This window comes from Triturus cristatus, chromosome 10 (assembly GCF_964204655.1).
Source record: "Triturus cristatus chromosome 10, aTriCri1.1, whole genome shotgun sequence".
Lineage (NCBI taxonomy): Eukaryota > Metazoa > Chordata > Amphibia > Caudata > Salamandridae > Triturus > Triturus cristatus.
In genome coordinates this window covers 538,827,540-538,840,443 of record NC_140593.1, presented here as the reverse complement: position 1 = coordinate 538,840,443, position 12,904 = coordinate 538,827,540, and the positions used below count along the sequence as shown (strand labels likewise).

General features: G+C 43.6%; 1 protein-coding gene across 3 annotated transcripts in view; it reads right to left on the bottom strand.

Annotated features, from left to right (window-relative positions):
* The window catches only part of PRKAG2 (protein kinase AMP-activated non-catalytic subunit gamma 2), a 679,831-nt gene that overhangs the window by 60,543 nt on the left and 606,384 nt on the right, over positions 1-12,904 (bottom strand). For all 3 annotated transcript variants that reach the window (XM_085632017.1, XM_085632015.1, XM_085632016.1), the window contains exons 8-9: positions 12,693-12,747; positions 2,068-2,194 (exon numbers count right to left, since the gene is read on the bottom strand). In XM_085632017.1, the coding sequence (XP_085488143.1) occupies positions 2,068-2,194; positions 12,693-12,747 (182 nt within the window). The remainder of the gene's footprint in view (positions 1-2,067; positions 2,195-12,692; positions 12,748-12,904) is intronic.

Below are 12,904 nucleotides of genomic sequence, written 5' to 3'. Positions count from 1 at the left end.
GAGATAATTAGGACGGAGCTCGCAGATCAAGCGGCCATTATGCTGCGCCGCCTGGCCACGCCCCCACTGATTTTGTCATCTCAAGACTCCTGGGGCCCAAAAAGAGTGACACTGGGACAGTTTTGTACTGGGATGAAGCACTCACTGAGCTGGGACATTTGTCCAGAGGATCCCGGTGCATAAAGTTTTGTTATCAGATACTGTAGTAGCTCTACACCAGAGTAAAAGTGGAAGAAAGACTCTCCCATTGCCTTACTTTCAATATTGAAAATGTACACTGGTGACAGTATATCAACACATATCTGATATACCATTCTAAAGACAAAAGGTCACAGTGATCCTTTTCATCCCAAGTTCTGAATAATATATTGATTACTAAAATACACATATATACAGTTTACTGTTGCAGATTTACTAGATCTTCCTTACATCTCAACAGTGGTCAAAGTGATTCTTGATGAGTTCCATACTGAGGCAGTTATATTTTCAAATTCTTTTTGCACTGGTTTTTAATCTGGTAATCAATAGATGGTGAATAAAAAGTGTTCTCTTTTGTTAACCATTTTTAACTTACACTACACTCTCTTTTTTCACACTCTAGCACTGCGCCCATCACTGAATAAAGAACATAGTTAGTTCTCACTTTTGGTAGAGCTCAGTTAGAACTCAGGAATTCTGCTTAAAAACATCTGTGAGCTCCTCCCTAGTAGAGAGGGAGTTGTAGCCATTATCTGAACTAGGATACAGATAAGAGGAGAACCCAAATGATGAAGCATGTCACCATGGTGAGTGATGGGATTCCGTCTTTTTAAAAGCATTTTCCACAAACAACACAGGAAGGTATTCGTTTTTTCTTCCTATGTATATATTTTTCCTTTGTTTAGTAGCCAATGCCGGTTGCCTTGTGATTGACCTTTAGCCTCACTTAGACCCATGGACACTTCTGTGTTTATTATATATAGTTTGGGAAATATGTCCTTGCTGTGGTCTTAAAAATTCCCTTAGACCCTCCACTCCTCCGTTTGGTATTGTTGAAAATAACCTTGCCTGGTGGTGAAAATTTTCGGACAATGCGCAGAAGAACTGAGAATGGGAGAAAAAACTTTGCGAAGAGCGAAAAATTGATCCTTTCAAAGTTCAAATAAAGCACTTTGCACAGCACCAGTCTTTAGAATCACATTTTGCTTTTCTGGCACAGCACACCGTGACCCTATAATGTTCACCCAAAGCTGCACTGCCCGAACAGTTACTCACAACAGCTGTATATAAAATACACAATTAAAAACAAGCTCTTGGGACAGCTGCTGGTGGAAGGGTGTTTCAATAAGTCAGAGCATTCCACTATGGGTGTGCACATTTGCGGTAATGCATTGCACGCTTCGTTAATTTTAAATAAAATAAAAGTGCCAGAGAAAAGGCAAGCAAATATAGGTTTCGAAGAAGATTCAGCACATTATAATTTTAAAATGTATTCTTCAGCAAAAAAAGGAAACATTTTAAATGTTTATTTATTTATTTTTTTACTTATTTGCTAAAAATAAAATCTCATACATCTACTTTTTTTTTTTAAAGATAATTTGCAAGCAGTTTTTTTTGCAGTAAATCTTTCCCAGGTGTTAAACTGGACAAACAGTTCATAACTTCCTGAGGTGCACATATTAAGAACTTCAAATTCGAACACTCAACATTTACCTCTTATTATTTTGTTCCACCATCCACTGTGGAAATTTATAAACGTTGTGAAAGTATTTTGGGGGAGGATTGTCTGGGTAGGATAATCGAACTTGAATCACCTTATGGATGCGTAACTGTGGTTCGTCCTTACCTATATGCAAAGTCATCTCTGAATGTGGCCCCAGAACTACCCTAGTCCGGTAGGAATGTGGCTAATGTACCTTACAGTGTTCTAATGATCAACCAGAAATAAATAGTGCACTTGAGCGGATTTCAATTTAATTGGTATATTACACATGCTACAAACTGCAGCAACAACACTTCACTGTAGTTCCAATGTATGGGTCATCAAAGCCCACAATTGCTGAGCCCAATATTCAAGTTGTTACTTACAAAAAGTTGTAAGAATTTGAGGATTCTTTTGTGGGTGAGTATATAAAGTGCATTCCCACTGACGGGGTCAATAACTGGCAATCGGTGAATTTTGTTTTTGATGAGCGAATATACAGCATCAAAGAGGCTGAGGAGAGAAACATAAAAAATGTGTTAGTAAATTGGGATACTGATAGAAGTCAAACCACAGGTTCGAAGAACCAACAAGACCCAAAAACGTTATGAATAGTGCTAAAGAGGTAAATAGATTTGCTGCAAGAGGCATTGTTTCAGACGGACACCTACCAGGAAAGCACATATTATAATACTAAACATAGAAGACTGAACACCTAGTTACAACTGGGACATCATTCGGCATAAAGTGTGAAGATATTTTTAACACTTTCAATAAATGTCAATCAACAATTTGTACTACTTCATGGCGGTTAAATAAGAAGTGAGGGCAGTATTCTGACACTTTGACGTACGCACATAAACGTACACACGCACGCAGGTATTCACACACGCAATCACTCCTTTCTGAACTTGGGGTTTAGATTAATCAAGGAGAAGAGGAAGGCAGTGCTCTATTTATCAAACTGTTGTTCAATTAGCGGTTGAAGATCAGTAGCAACACTAACAGCAAAAGTAGCGGGTTTCTTAATGCAGCAACATGGTTAGATCGATAGTTGAGAATGGCAGCACTGAAGCTGTATGACTAACACAAAATAGGACTTATTTTGCTACACTAGGGTCTGGCTGATGTCAGATTTTTGGGAAATATATCAGAAAAAGTGCATACAATAAATTTAAATTTGAGCCATTGACTATTTATTCCCTTTGTCCTAACAGTGCTGTTTCTGTCAAGTCATCCTGCATTAGGTAATTGAATAATAAACTATTTAGCATTGGGATTTACCACAAATGTAAGCCTAGCCCCCTTGCTGTGGTGCATGGTGAAAGCCATGCAAACACAGGATGCATCAGAATGCTGTTTATGCCAGATTAAGCTTGTGCGTGGGACATGTGGCGCCAATGTTGTATGTTCTGATTGGTCATGGAATGAAACATCAGTAAAACGCTGAATTTGATAGCAAGCTGAAACGTGGATTATGGCTGGAACTACACTGTAAGGAGAATTCACCGGCTTGCTAGGCACCACCATTGACCGAAGGGGGTGCTACTTACACTTACGACATGACTAAAAGACCGAATCAAGGAAGACCCAAAAATAAACAGTTTTCAGTGTGAATCCCCAGATTCCTTATGCTGTCCAGTGACTACAGTGAGCACAGATCAGGTAGGATGGACGTTTACATATGGCTGGTGTTCAAACGAGACAATACACTAGAGGACTGACAGGCTAGGTCCATGTGAGGTAGTGAATCTCTGTCTAACTGTTAACAGAATGTAATCTTGTGCAACCAATACTGCATTACAAAGGAGAGACCAAATGAGTTTCCCAGTAGTATTGCTGAAGGGAGCGAATAATGATTATATGACACCACTTTTGAACCACACAAATTTTACTCACTAGTCAAATGTAATGGTTATACATGACTTATAACTATGAAAGGTATATGAATTCTAGGGTATTTTTTTCTGGTAGTGTAAAGATTGCTCTGTTTTAGCTTCCATTGTGTGCAGCAATGCACGGGCCTCCCTGTAAGACTGCACCCACAATGGTTGGAGGGCGGGGGGTAAGCTTGCTGGCCCGCTTGTGGGAGAGTTTCCAGCATCACATATTGGCCATTTGGTGTGGCCTGTGAATGTCAGATCTCTCAGCCAGCATTTCCAGGCAGGGTCGATATTTTCAGAGCATGCTTGCACAGAGTACTCCACTCCTAATTTTCAGGTGTGGGGCTGCCTTAGGAGAAATTGACTGAGGGGAAGAAAACCTCCTTAGGAATAAACCCTTGATGTTGCCATGCCCTTGATCTGTCAGGAAAGAAACATCTCCAGAAGGTGGTTAAGTAAGCCATGAAGTCGTTGCATTAGGCACCAAGACACCAGTCTACTGATGTTTGACGTCATGCAGTTGGAACACGAAGGAAAGTCTCCCAATAGAAACTTGCTTGAGCATGGTTCAGTGAATAAAATAGACCCATTTGAGATACTACACAGACCAATTTTTATGACATCAGACAAGGACATCAAGGATGATGCGGAGAGGGAAGGACCTAGTAATGAAACTTCCCTTGAGTAATCCTCCTATGATGAGTGTTATAACTTTGCTTAGAAGAAAGTGAAGTATTTGGATGTTGGGACATCTGAAGACACATATAGAGGGTCCAAGAACCGAAAACTCTAACGGCCATCAGGGTGTGCTCAGAGAAGTGCAGAAGAAGCCTTTTTTAATACATTTTTATTGACAATTTTCAATTAATTACATTGCATATAATACATATATTAACAGTAAATGACAAGACACTGACATACACATTCCACCACCATAGAATCCAGTATACACAGTATGGATGTTGACTCAATTGCAAACTTCTAGTCCTATTTGAGAGATATATTCGATCACAATGATATTAGACACCAATGTTCCATCGACTGAGAGCCAGAACCAAAAGTGAAGCCTTGTGTACAGGCTTGATTTTGTAGCCTCCTGTTCAGGGAGGTGAGAAACATGCTTCATGCAGAGTGCTGCTTGCAGTCATGCCTGAACTTGAAGAGAAAATGGTCACATCCAAAGGTCACAAGTTGACAAATTTTTTAAGGACCCAAAAATGGAGATCAACAGCTCCTGTGAGGTGTGCAAAAAACATCTGAGCCCATTGAAGGTCCTTCATGAAACTTCTACAGATGGCTCAGGTGGCCAGAAGACTGGAGAGAGTACTAACACAGGGATCCTCAAGGGTTGAGAACGGAAGATCTCGGTGTCCTCTAGGAATTGCTAATACTGCCATTTTGGCCAATGTCCCCTGCTTAATCCTTCTTTGGGTTGATGTGCGAGTAAGAGACAAAGGCTTCTTCCGAGGAGCCCCAGACACCTTGGAAGGTCTGTTTATTGAGGTCTTTTTGAAAAAGCCTAAGAAGTTTTATCTCCTAATGTATAAATATCCATGAAAAGAGCTTTTAACACAATCATTTTTGGAGAATCCGGATATAGCAAGGTGTACTTGATTTGTCAAGTTTAGTTCCAAACTCCATAGTAGTAGCCAGTCACCAATAAGGGGTGGAGACTGGCAAGACCAGCACATTTCAGCGCTTTCTCTGTGAGAGCAAGCTTGAGTCATGGAGAATTCTACAGGAGAGCTGGCTGATGCTCTACATCCATTCAAGGTGATAGTTATACTTCCTCCCCAAGATAATGCTGGATGGAAGGTCCATTTCTTTTTTGAAAAGAGATATCTAATAATGCTTGGATCCTTTAGACTGTCCAGGGGTTCAGCACAGAGTTTTGAAAAACTGCAAAGCAGCCTGTACAACTGTAAAGCATTTATTTTGCCCAAGAGGAAATGCCGTAATATACAGGAGATACACAACCTAGAAGGGGGAAGGAAAGATCCAGTAACCTCTTTGCACCTATGGAGATTCCTAAAACGCATGCTCTTGGTAAACACCTAATGCAATGGTTGGATGGTTTGCAGCGTTCAAGATAGAAGGGATCCACCGTCCAGGTGACCATTTGTGGGAAAGTGACTGAATGGTTAGAAGAAACCTGAAGGGCATGTAAATCTTGGTATCCCTATAAGAATCCATGGAAGCCCACCGCAAGCTCCTCTGGGGGATGAGTATGGGAGGTTACATGTACTACTATTTGGTCTGATGTTGCCCTCTCATATTTTTCAAAGCGGATAAAGCCAGAGGATGACTGGTTATGGCTTCAAAAAGAAAAACGCGCATGCACCTGGACAACATACTTTGTATGGCTCAGGATTGGGATATTTTGCTACTATAGCCTTGGATGATGATTTCATGCTGGAGATTGTGAGATTCTTGATAAATCAGGATTAGTCGAACTTCATTCCAAGGACACAGAAAGACATGCCAACAAACTACTCAGAGTCAACAACACTTCACTGCCCCAAGGCCAAGGTAGCTTCCATTAAGCATGAGCCGCACAGGATTGGAGCAGTTGAGATCTCCTTTAGACTGATCACTAAAATAGGGGTTTGCTGTCTTTTTCCAGACCAGCTTCACTACAAGGATTTTTTGCAAGTTAGACGTAAAACTGAGTTTTAGGCAAAGGAACTGTTTGCATCTATGTGGAAAGACAAGGTCCCAGAGTTTATTTTAGCTGATGCCAAGACCTAGACGCAAAAGTGGTTGATGTCTGTGTAGGAAGGTGGATATCTGACTATGGTTACCCCCAACTTTTTGCCTAGTGTCTAGCTGTTTTTTCGACTTAGTTGGCCTGAGATCCTGCCATTCAGGGTCTCAGGCTGTCTGCTCTCTCTGTAAAATGGACTCCATGTACCCTAGGTACATAACCAATTGGTAAGGATCACCTTATTGGACCCTGTACAGTGTACCCTAGGTACCCAGGGCATAGGTGTACCCTAGGCCTCCCAGGGGCTGCAGCATGTATTATGCCACCCCTGGTCTGGCCTTCCAATCAGACACAACTGGCTGATCACTCAGCTGGGGCAAGGTCGTGTAATCACCCCTTGCTTAGGTGTAGTATTCCTATACCTACCTTATATATAGACACATGTGTACCTATCAGTCACTCCTATGGCAGGCCTTGACAATCCTGGAGGCAGAGTGCTTGGTAACATGTGAGATGGTGCTCTAGCATGAGCTGAGCCTGTCTGCAGCTTTCGGAACCATGTCCTTATAGCTGTTCTATGATATAGCCTACCATATACTCTTAAAGTGCCTTATAATCTTAAACGGTTATGGTAACTATGGTTTGGCTTTATCAAAACATGTCGTGTAAGGTGTCTAACACTTTGGAATAATACCCCCATACCATTTCTGGTGATGAGGATATTATTCCTCCCTTCTAGAGGGAGAGACATGTTAAAATCATACTTCCACTGTTAGCCTCTGACCAAAGCCTCAGCATCACAAAATGGATGCTGCTGCCACGACACAAGTCTGACCTCCTGCAGCTGGGAGTGATCCCAGCCAGGGAGGCCTGGACAATAGGTTTCCTGCTTGGGGAGGTGCTAGCACCTCCCCAGACAGCCTTTAGTGTATTGGGGCAGGGTGGGCTGAAAGGAATGAGACATGCCTGGGGCACACAAGGTGTTCCTTGCATAGTCCAGTTCAAACCGGCGCTGGGGCACTCCAGCCCCAGCTCTGGCGCGAAACTGGACAAAGGGAAGTGGGTGTAACCACCCCCTCCCAGGTCCCACCCATAAGGCGTGACCTAGCAGGTATCCCAGCCCCCCAGATTAGTATAAGAGTGGGAGTTGGGCCTCAAGACTTTAGATTATCCTGAACCTGCAAGACTGAACAGAAACTCTGGACCTTCGACATTCGACGAAAGAAGAAGACTGAAGAATCTCCCTTGTAGCCAAGGAGTGGCTACCCTGTGCAAACAGGCACCATCAAGAGACTACCCTTTGCTTTGCGACCGTTCTACGAGGAACCGACTGCAGAGCCCGACCAGAGCCTTGACTTCCAGACTTCTCCGACCCTCATCCACATCTGCAGCAGAGCTGAGATCCGTGGAGGCGACGAGCGACGTGGGACCGGCTACCTGGGAAAAGTGGCTAGTAACTTACAGCGCAGCTTCTGAGGTACCCTCGAAGTTGTGCACCGGGGATTGAGAAGCCCCAACCCCAAGCACCATCTGCACCGAAGATCAGCCCCCCACACTCCACGAGTCCTGCGTGGGGCCCTTCAGCATTTTCCTGCTTGCCGCGTCTGTCCGGTTGCTTGCCCGCTGGCTAGTGGCCTTTGTGACGACGCTCCCTGAAATCTTCTGCGCTGGTTTGGCTCCTCCAGACTGGCTCCCGCTTCTCTGCAAAGAAGAAGCACCCCAGACCTTCCTGGTCTGCACCAGAAGCAAGTCCTTTGTTCTTCGTGGGTTCCGCTTGCCAAGGCTTGGTGAGTCCTAGTCCAACTTCGACGCCGCCGACAGCAAGAGCCTTCGTGGGACAGCTCGCCTCCTGGTCCTGGTCGTCCTCGACGCTTCCTGGTCCTCCTGGCTGCAGCGACAAGCTTCACCTTCACCTGCAACTCTTCACAACATCGCCTGGTTCCTTCCTGGTTCCACGTGGTCACTGGCTAGTGACCTTGACTCTGTCCCTTCTGCTTGCAGGTTTCTTCTCTTCTTGATCCCAGCCTTGGGATCCACCGGACACTCTCCCCTGACTGCCTGTCAGCATCTTTCTTCAGGCATCCATAGGAGTCGACGACGAAAACGACGCATCTTCACCCCTATGCACCCGCAGCCTGTGGGCTAGGTAACTTGGGTACTCCGGTGCTCATCAGGATAGTGACTATCCTAGTGTCTAGTTTTCAAGTCTCAACTTCCTAGCTACTCCGGAAGTGTCCTAAATCTATCTATTTCTAAACTGTAACATTGCTATTGACTTTTACGCATTACGCGTGAGTGTTTCCACTCTGCACACGAATCCCGTGGGCCTCCCACTTCCTAACTAACGCTAGTGTAGTGTAGCCCCAGCGATTCCCTAGGCCTAGGCCTATTCTAATTCCGTGACAGTGGTTCTTATACCACTTACTTAGTATATGGTTTGCGTGGCCCCTAGGGCCTAACTGTATTACTTACCTGTGTGACTTACTGTATGCATTAATAAGACTGTGTTGTACTTACCTCTAATCTCATAAAGAGTGCTGAGGGTTTGCTTAGAATAAATACACTTTATTTTATATATATATATCTGTTGTGGTGTCCTTTCATTTGGTATTCAAGGATTTATATATGGTATCACAGCTGGCTTCACATGCCATTCAGAGTTTAGCCTAAGACTGCTCTTGTCCATGCTACCACTAGGATAGCTGGTCTATAAGGTTGACTTTACAACCAATCACCATAAGGGTATTTGGACTGATATAAGGTGTACACTAGAACTAGTGACATCATACATCAGGCCAACTTCTCACAGTCTGTCCCTAGGAGACCGGGGTGGGGTTGAACTATGCTTTTCCCCCATTCACAACAATAATGTGGGTGGATCAGCTCAGGAGTTCTGAAACGGTTCTGAAGCGTGGTTTACAGTTCATCAGGAACGGTCTTGGGATTGTCCAATTTCACCTCCTCCTTCCCCTAGTCCCAGATTCTCTTCAGGGACTCGCATGGGACATGCATTCCATAATTAATGGCTTGCTACTGCACCTCATGGCATGAAAGATTTCTGGGATCGCTGGCAGGGGACAGGAATTTAATGAAAGGCTGCATTCTTCCTCGACTAGGACTGAGAAGCAGGCACACATAAAATGTATCAATCAAACTGGTAGGCTGGGTGTTGTTGGCGAGTTAAGAGGAATCCCAATACTGTGGGGTAGACTTAGCCCACATGTTTAACTTTTTGTCGGAGTTGGCGGATTCAAGTAAGGCGTACTGTAGTGTAAATTAATATTGGTCTACCATTTCAGTAGGTCACACTCTGGTCGAAGATAGGCCTACAGGTGAGCATGCATTGGGACGTAAATTGTTAAAGAGACTTCAGATTGTCAAGTTTCGTTAAGTCTCCTTAATAAAAAGAATCGCAACTTTGGGAAGTCAACTTGCTGTTCTGGACCAGATAATGAGGTTCTATCACCTCAGTAGTTTTCTGATAAACTCTCAAGTTTTCATCTCCTGACGTCTAGTGTCACTGCGCACTGGACTTGACTGGCAGGTCTTTGACTCTGAACCAAGAAATGTTTCGAACTTCGAGAAAAATACTTTTTTTGTATCCAGCTTATGCATGGCATGAAATGTGATGGACTATGTGACGGGCCTAAAAGCAGATACTAATTTTTTTCAAAAAGCCTTTTTATAGTCTGTTCACCCTTTTTACTGAGAGCGCTTCCATACTCGGGTCATGTGTTTTTTATTCATGGGAATGGAACAGTAGCAGTCATAGTTGGATCTGTGGAGACATAAGGATTATGGACTAAAGTAACTGGACAACCTTCATGAAAAGAAACACAAGCATTTACAATGCAATGGTCTCGGCATTGTTAAAGTTAGAGCTATTGGCATTGCTCATGACATTATTTTTGTTTTAAAAACATCTCTCTCTCTCTCACAAAAAAAAGACTTATTTTGGTGAGAGAGACAGATGTTTTAAAAACAAAAATAATGTCATGAGCAATGCCAATAGCTCTAACTTTAACAATGCCGAGACCATTGCATTGTAAATGCTTGTTAGCCATGCAGTATATTATTTTGGGTGGTACAAGAAGGCAAAAGCTTTCATGTTTGTAGGAAGTTTCCCGGGTCCTCCACTTACGTCAATAGCAACCTCAGGCATGCTTTTCCTTGCATTCTGTAACATTTAGCTTTGGTTTATGAAAAAAGCTGCAAGTCCCAGAATGCAAATTAAAACAACTGGACTGAAGAGCTAGTTACGCCTTGACTTAGGAAACATTGCAGGGCTATCATAAAGACACTCGATCACGTCAGACTCGTAAACATGGTGTAGCAGTTCGGTTGCACTGCTGCTTTCTTTTGGGCTGCACTTACGAACTTTGCATACGATTGATTCCCGTCTGAAATTAACCCCTTTGCTGCTAGACAAGCATGGAAGGTGGGGAGGGCTTGTGGCCAGGGGGGGCGGAAACATGGAGAAGTGTTGGTTAGGGTTTGAAAGAAGCAACACAGGCAATATATTATAAATGCATATTACTTGCTGGGTGCGGCACCGAGACCGGAGCCTTTGAAAACAGGATCGCATACAAAATTACTCAGGTTACTCCCGGAGATGTTTGTGTGCTGTGGGTGGGTGCGTATGCAAGTACGGAGGGTGGGAGGCTTGTGGGGATGGAGGGGCAGAAACGCAGAGAACTATTGTTTGAGGTTTAAAAAAAGCAACACAGGCATTCCATTAAAAATGCAGATTACTCACTGAACACGGTATGTGCACCTACGTACTCCTCTTGTCCCAAACAACAGGCATGGACTGGTTTGGAAAGGGGCCTTAAAAGCGAGACGAAAGGGTGGGGGAGCGAGATGAAGCAGCAATAAGGCATGTGAGGGATTGAGTTAAAGCCGGGCGCTGAGCTGAGCCAGGGAAACTCTTGTTTCAATTAATAAATGCAGATTAATCGCTGAGTGTGGTGCCCGGACTGGAGTTGTCTGCGTGTTGCAGGGAGGTCGAGGTAGACAAAAAAAGCAATGGTAAATAAATCAAAAAGATGGGGGGGGGCGTGTGTGCAAGCGCAGAGGCCAGAGGGTGGGGGGTTATGGGGACAGCGGCAGAAACACAGAGAAATGTTGGTTGGGGTTTGAACCAAGGAAAACTGGCTATAAATTCAACAAGCGCGCACTGAAGTTGACGAGGAGGGAGGGGGAGTGGGCTGCATTGTATAACAAGCGCGCACTGAAGTTGACGAGGAGGGAAGGGGAGTGGGGGCGGGCACAGTGGTGCGGCCGCAGCTGACGGGAAGGGGAACAGAGGAGCCCGCGAAAGTGAAAGTGATCGTGATTGATCGCTACGGAGGAAAGACACATGGCGCTGCGCGCGTGCACGTTCACGTGCACTGTAGCTTTAGGCCACGGCAGCACTTTGAGAAGCCCATATATAAAATGTCTCTTCGAGCCTTTGGCTCGCGAGACCTAAAAACAGGATGAGAACAGCCGGCAACAGGACACTGAGGGTCTAGATTGTAGTTCATTGATTGTTGCTATATGTGTTGCAGTTTTTGGGCACGGCTTCATAAGTATAGTAGTGTATATTGTTTAATGTTGGCTGGTATATGGTAGTAGTAAAGAGAGATAACGCATCATTTTTGTTTCAGTACACTTAACAGATTCACAATCTTTTTTTACGACAGCTAGAAAAATTTACATTCCCTCGATATTCAAATGTATTGCAACCTATATCATACTGGGCTATAATAATATGTATTCCTATTAGATGATTAAAATTTATTTGAAACAATTGTTGCCGCTGTGATGCAGGAGTAAGACTATATAGTCTCCCGAGTGCAATATGTGAAGGACCAGTGATATATGTCCATGATTATGATTTAAGCTTCTCCAGAGTCTAATAGTGATGGCGACCATGAATGCAAGAGCCGAGCCATTATTATTAACATACACTGTGAGGACTGTATGTCTTATGGTAGAGAATAGTACACTAGAGTGCCCGGGCCACCTACCCCCATAAAGGGGGTCGCCATACCTCTAATTACAGCAGCAGCCATTATGTAAAATAAGAGTGAGGCTCTAAAGAGAGGGTGGTGCTTGTAGCCAGCAAAATATGGTCCTCACAGATACATAGATGGCATAAGAGTACACCATATGGTCTATAAGGGTTGCCAACTTTGGGACAGAGGGAATCAAGGTACAAGGAGCTCAAATGATTTAGCAAAGAACGACTACACAATCTGGTCAAGTGAGGAAGTCAAATTAGTATCCAAGATCCGTTGATTCCATGATGCAAGTCCCCACATACACAGGTTGATGTTCGTCCCCTTCTCTGTGCAGTGATCTCTATGTACTGCAAGCAATAAACCAACCGTGGGGAAAAGAGCTGAAATTATTTTAAAAACAACAAATGCTGTGATCTTACCTTGCATCCGGAGATATGTTCACTAAAGGCTTAAATGTTTCCTGCAAATACAGTTCTGCCGATTTAAAAAGAAAAAAGGCTTGTTTATTCACAACTTCTAAATGTGCAAATTACAATAAAAAAATTATTAAAGAAAATATGCTTGTGACGTTTCAAGAAGATTCGCTATAGCAGCATTGTTAACATGACAGTACTATCTCACGGGTAACCCT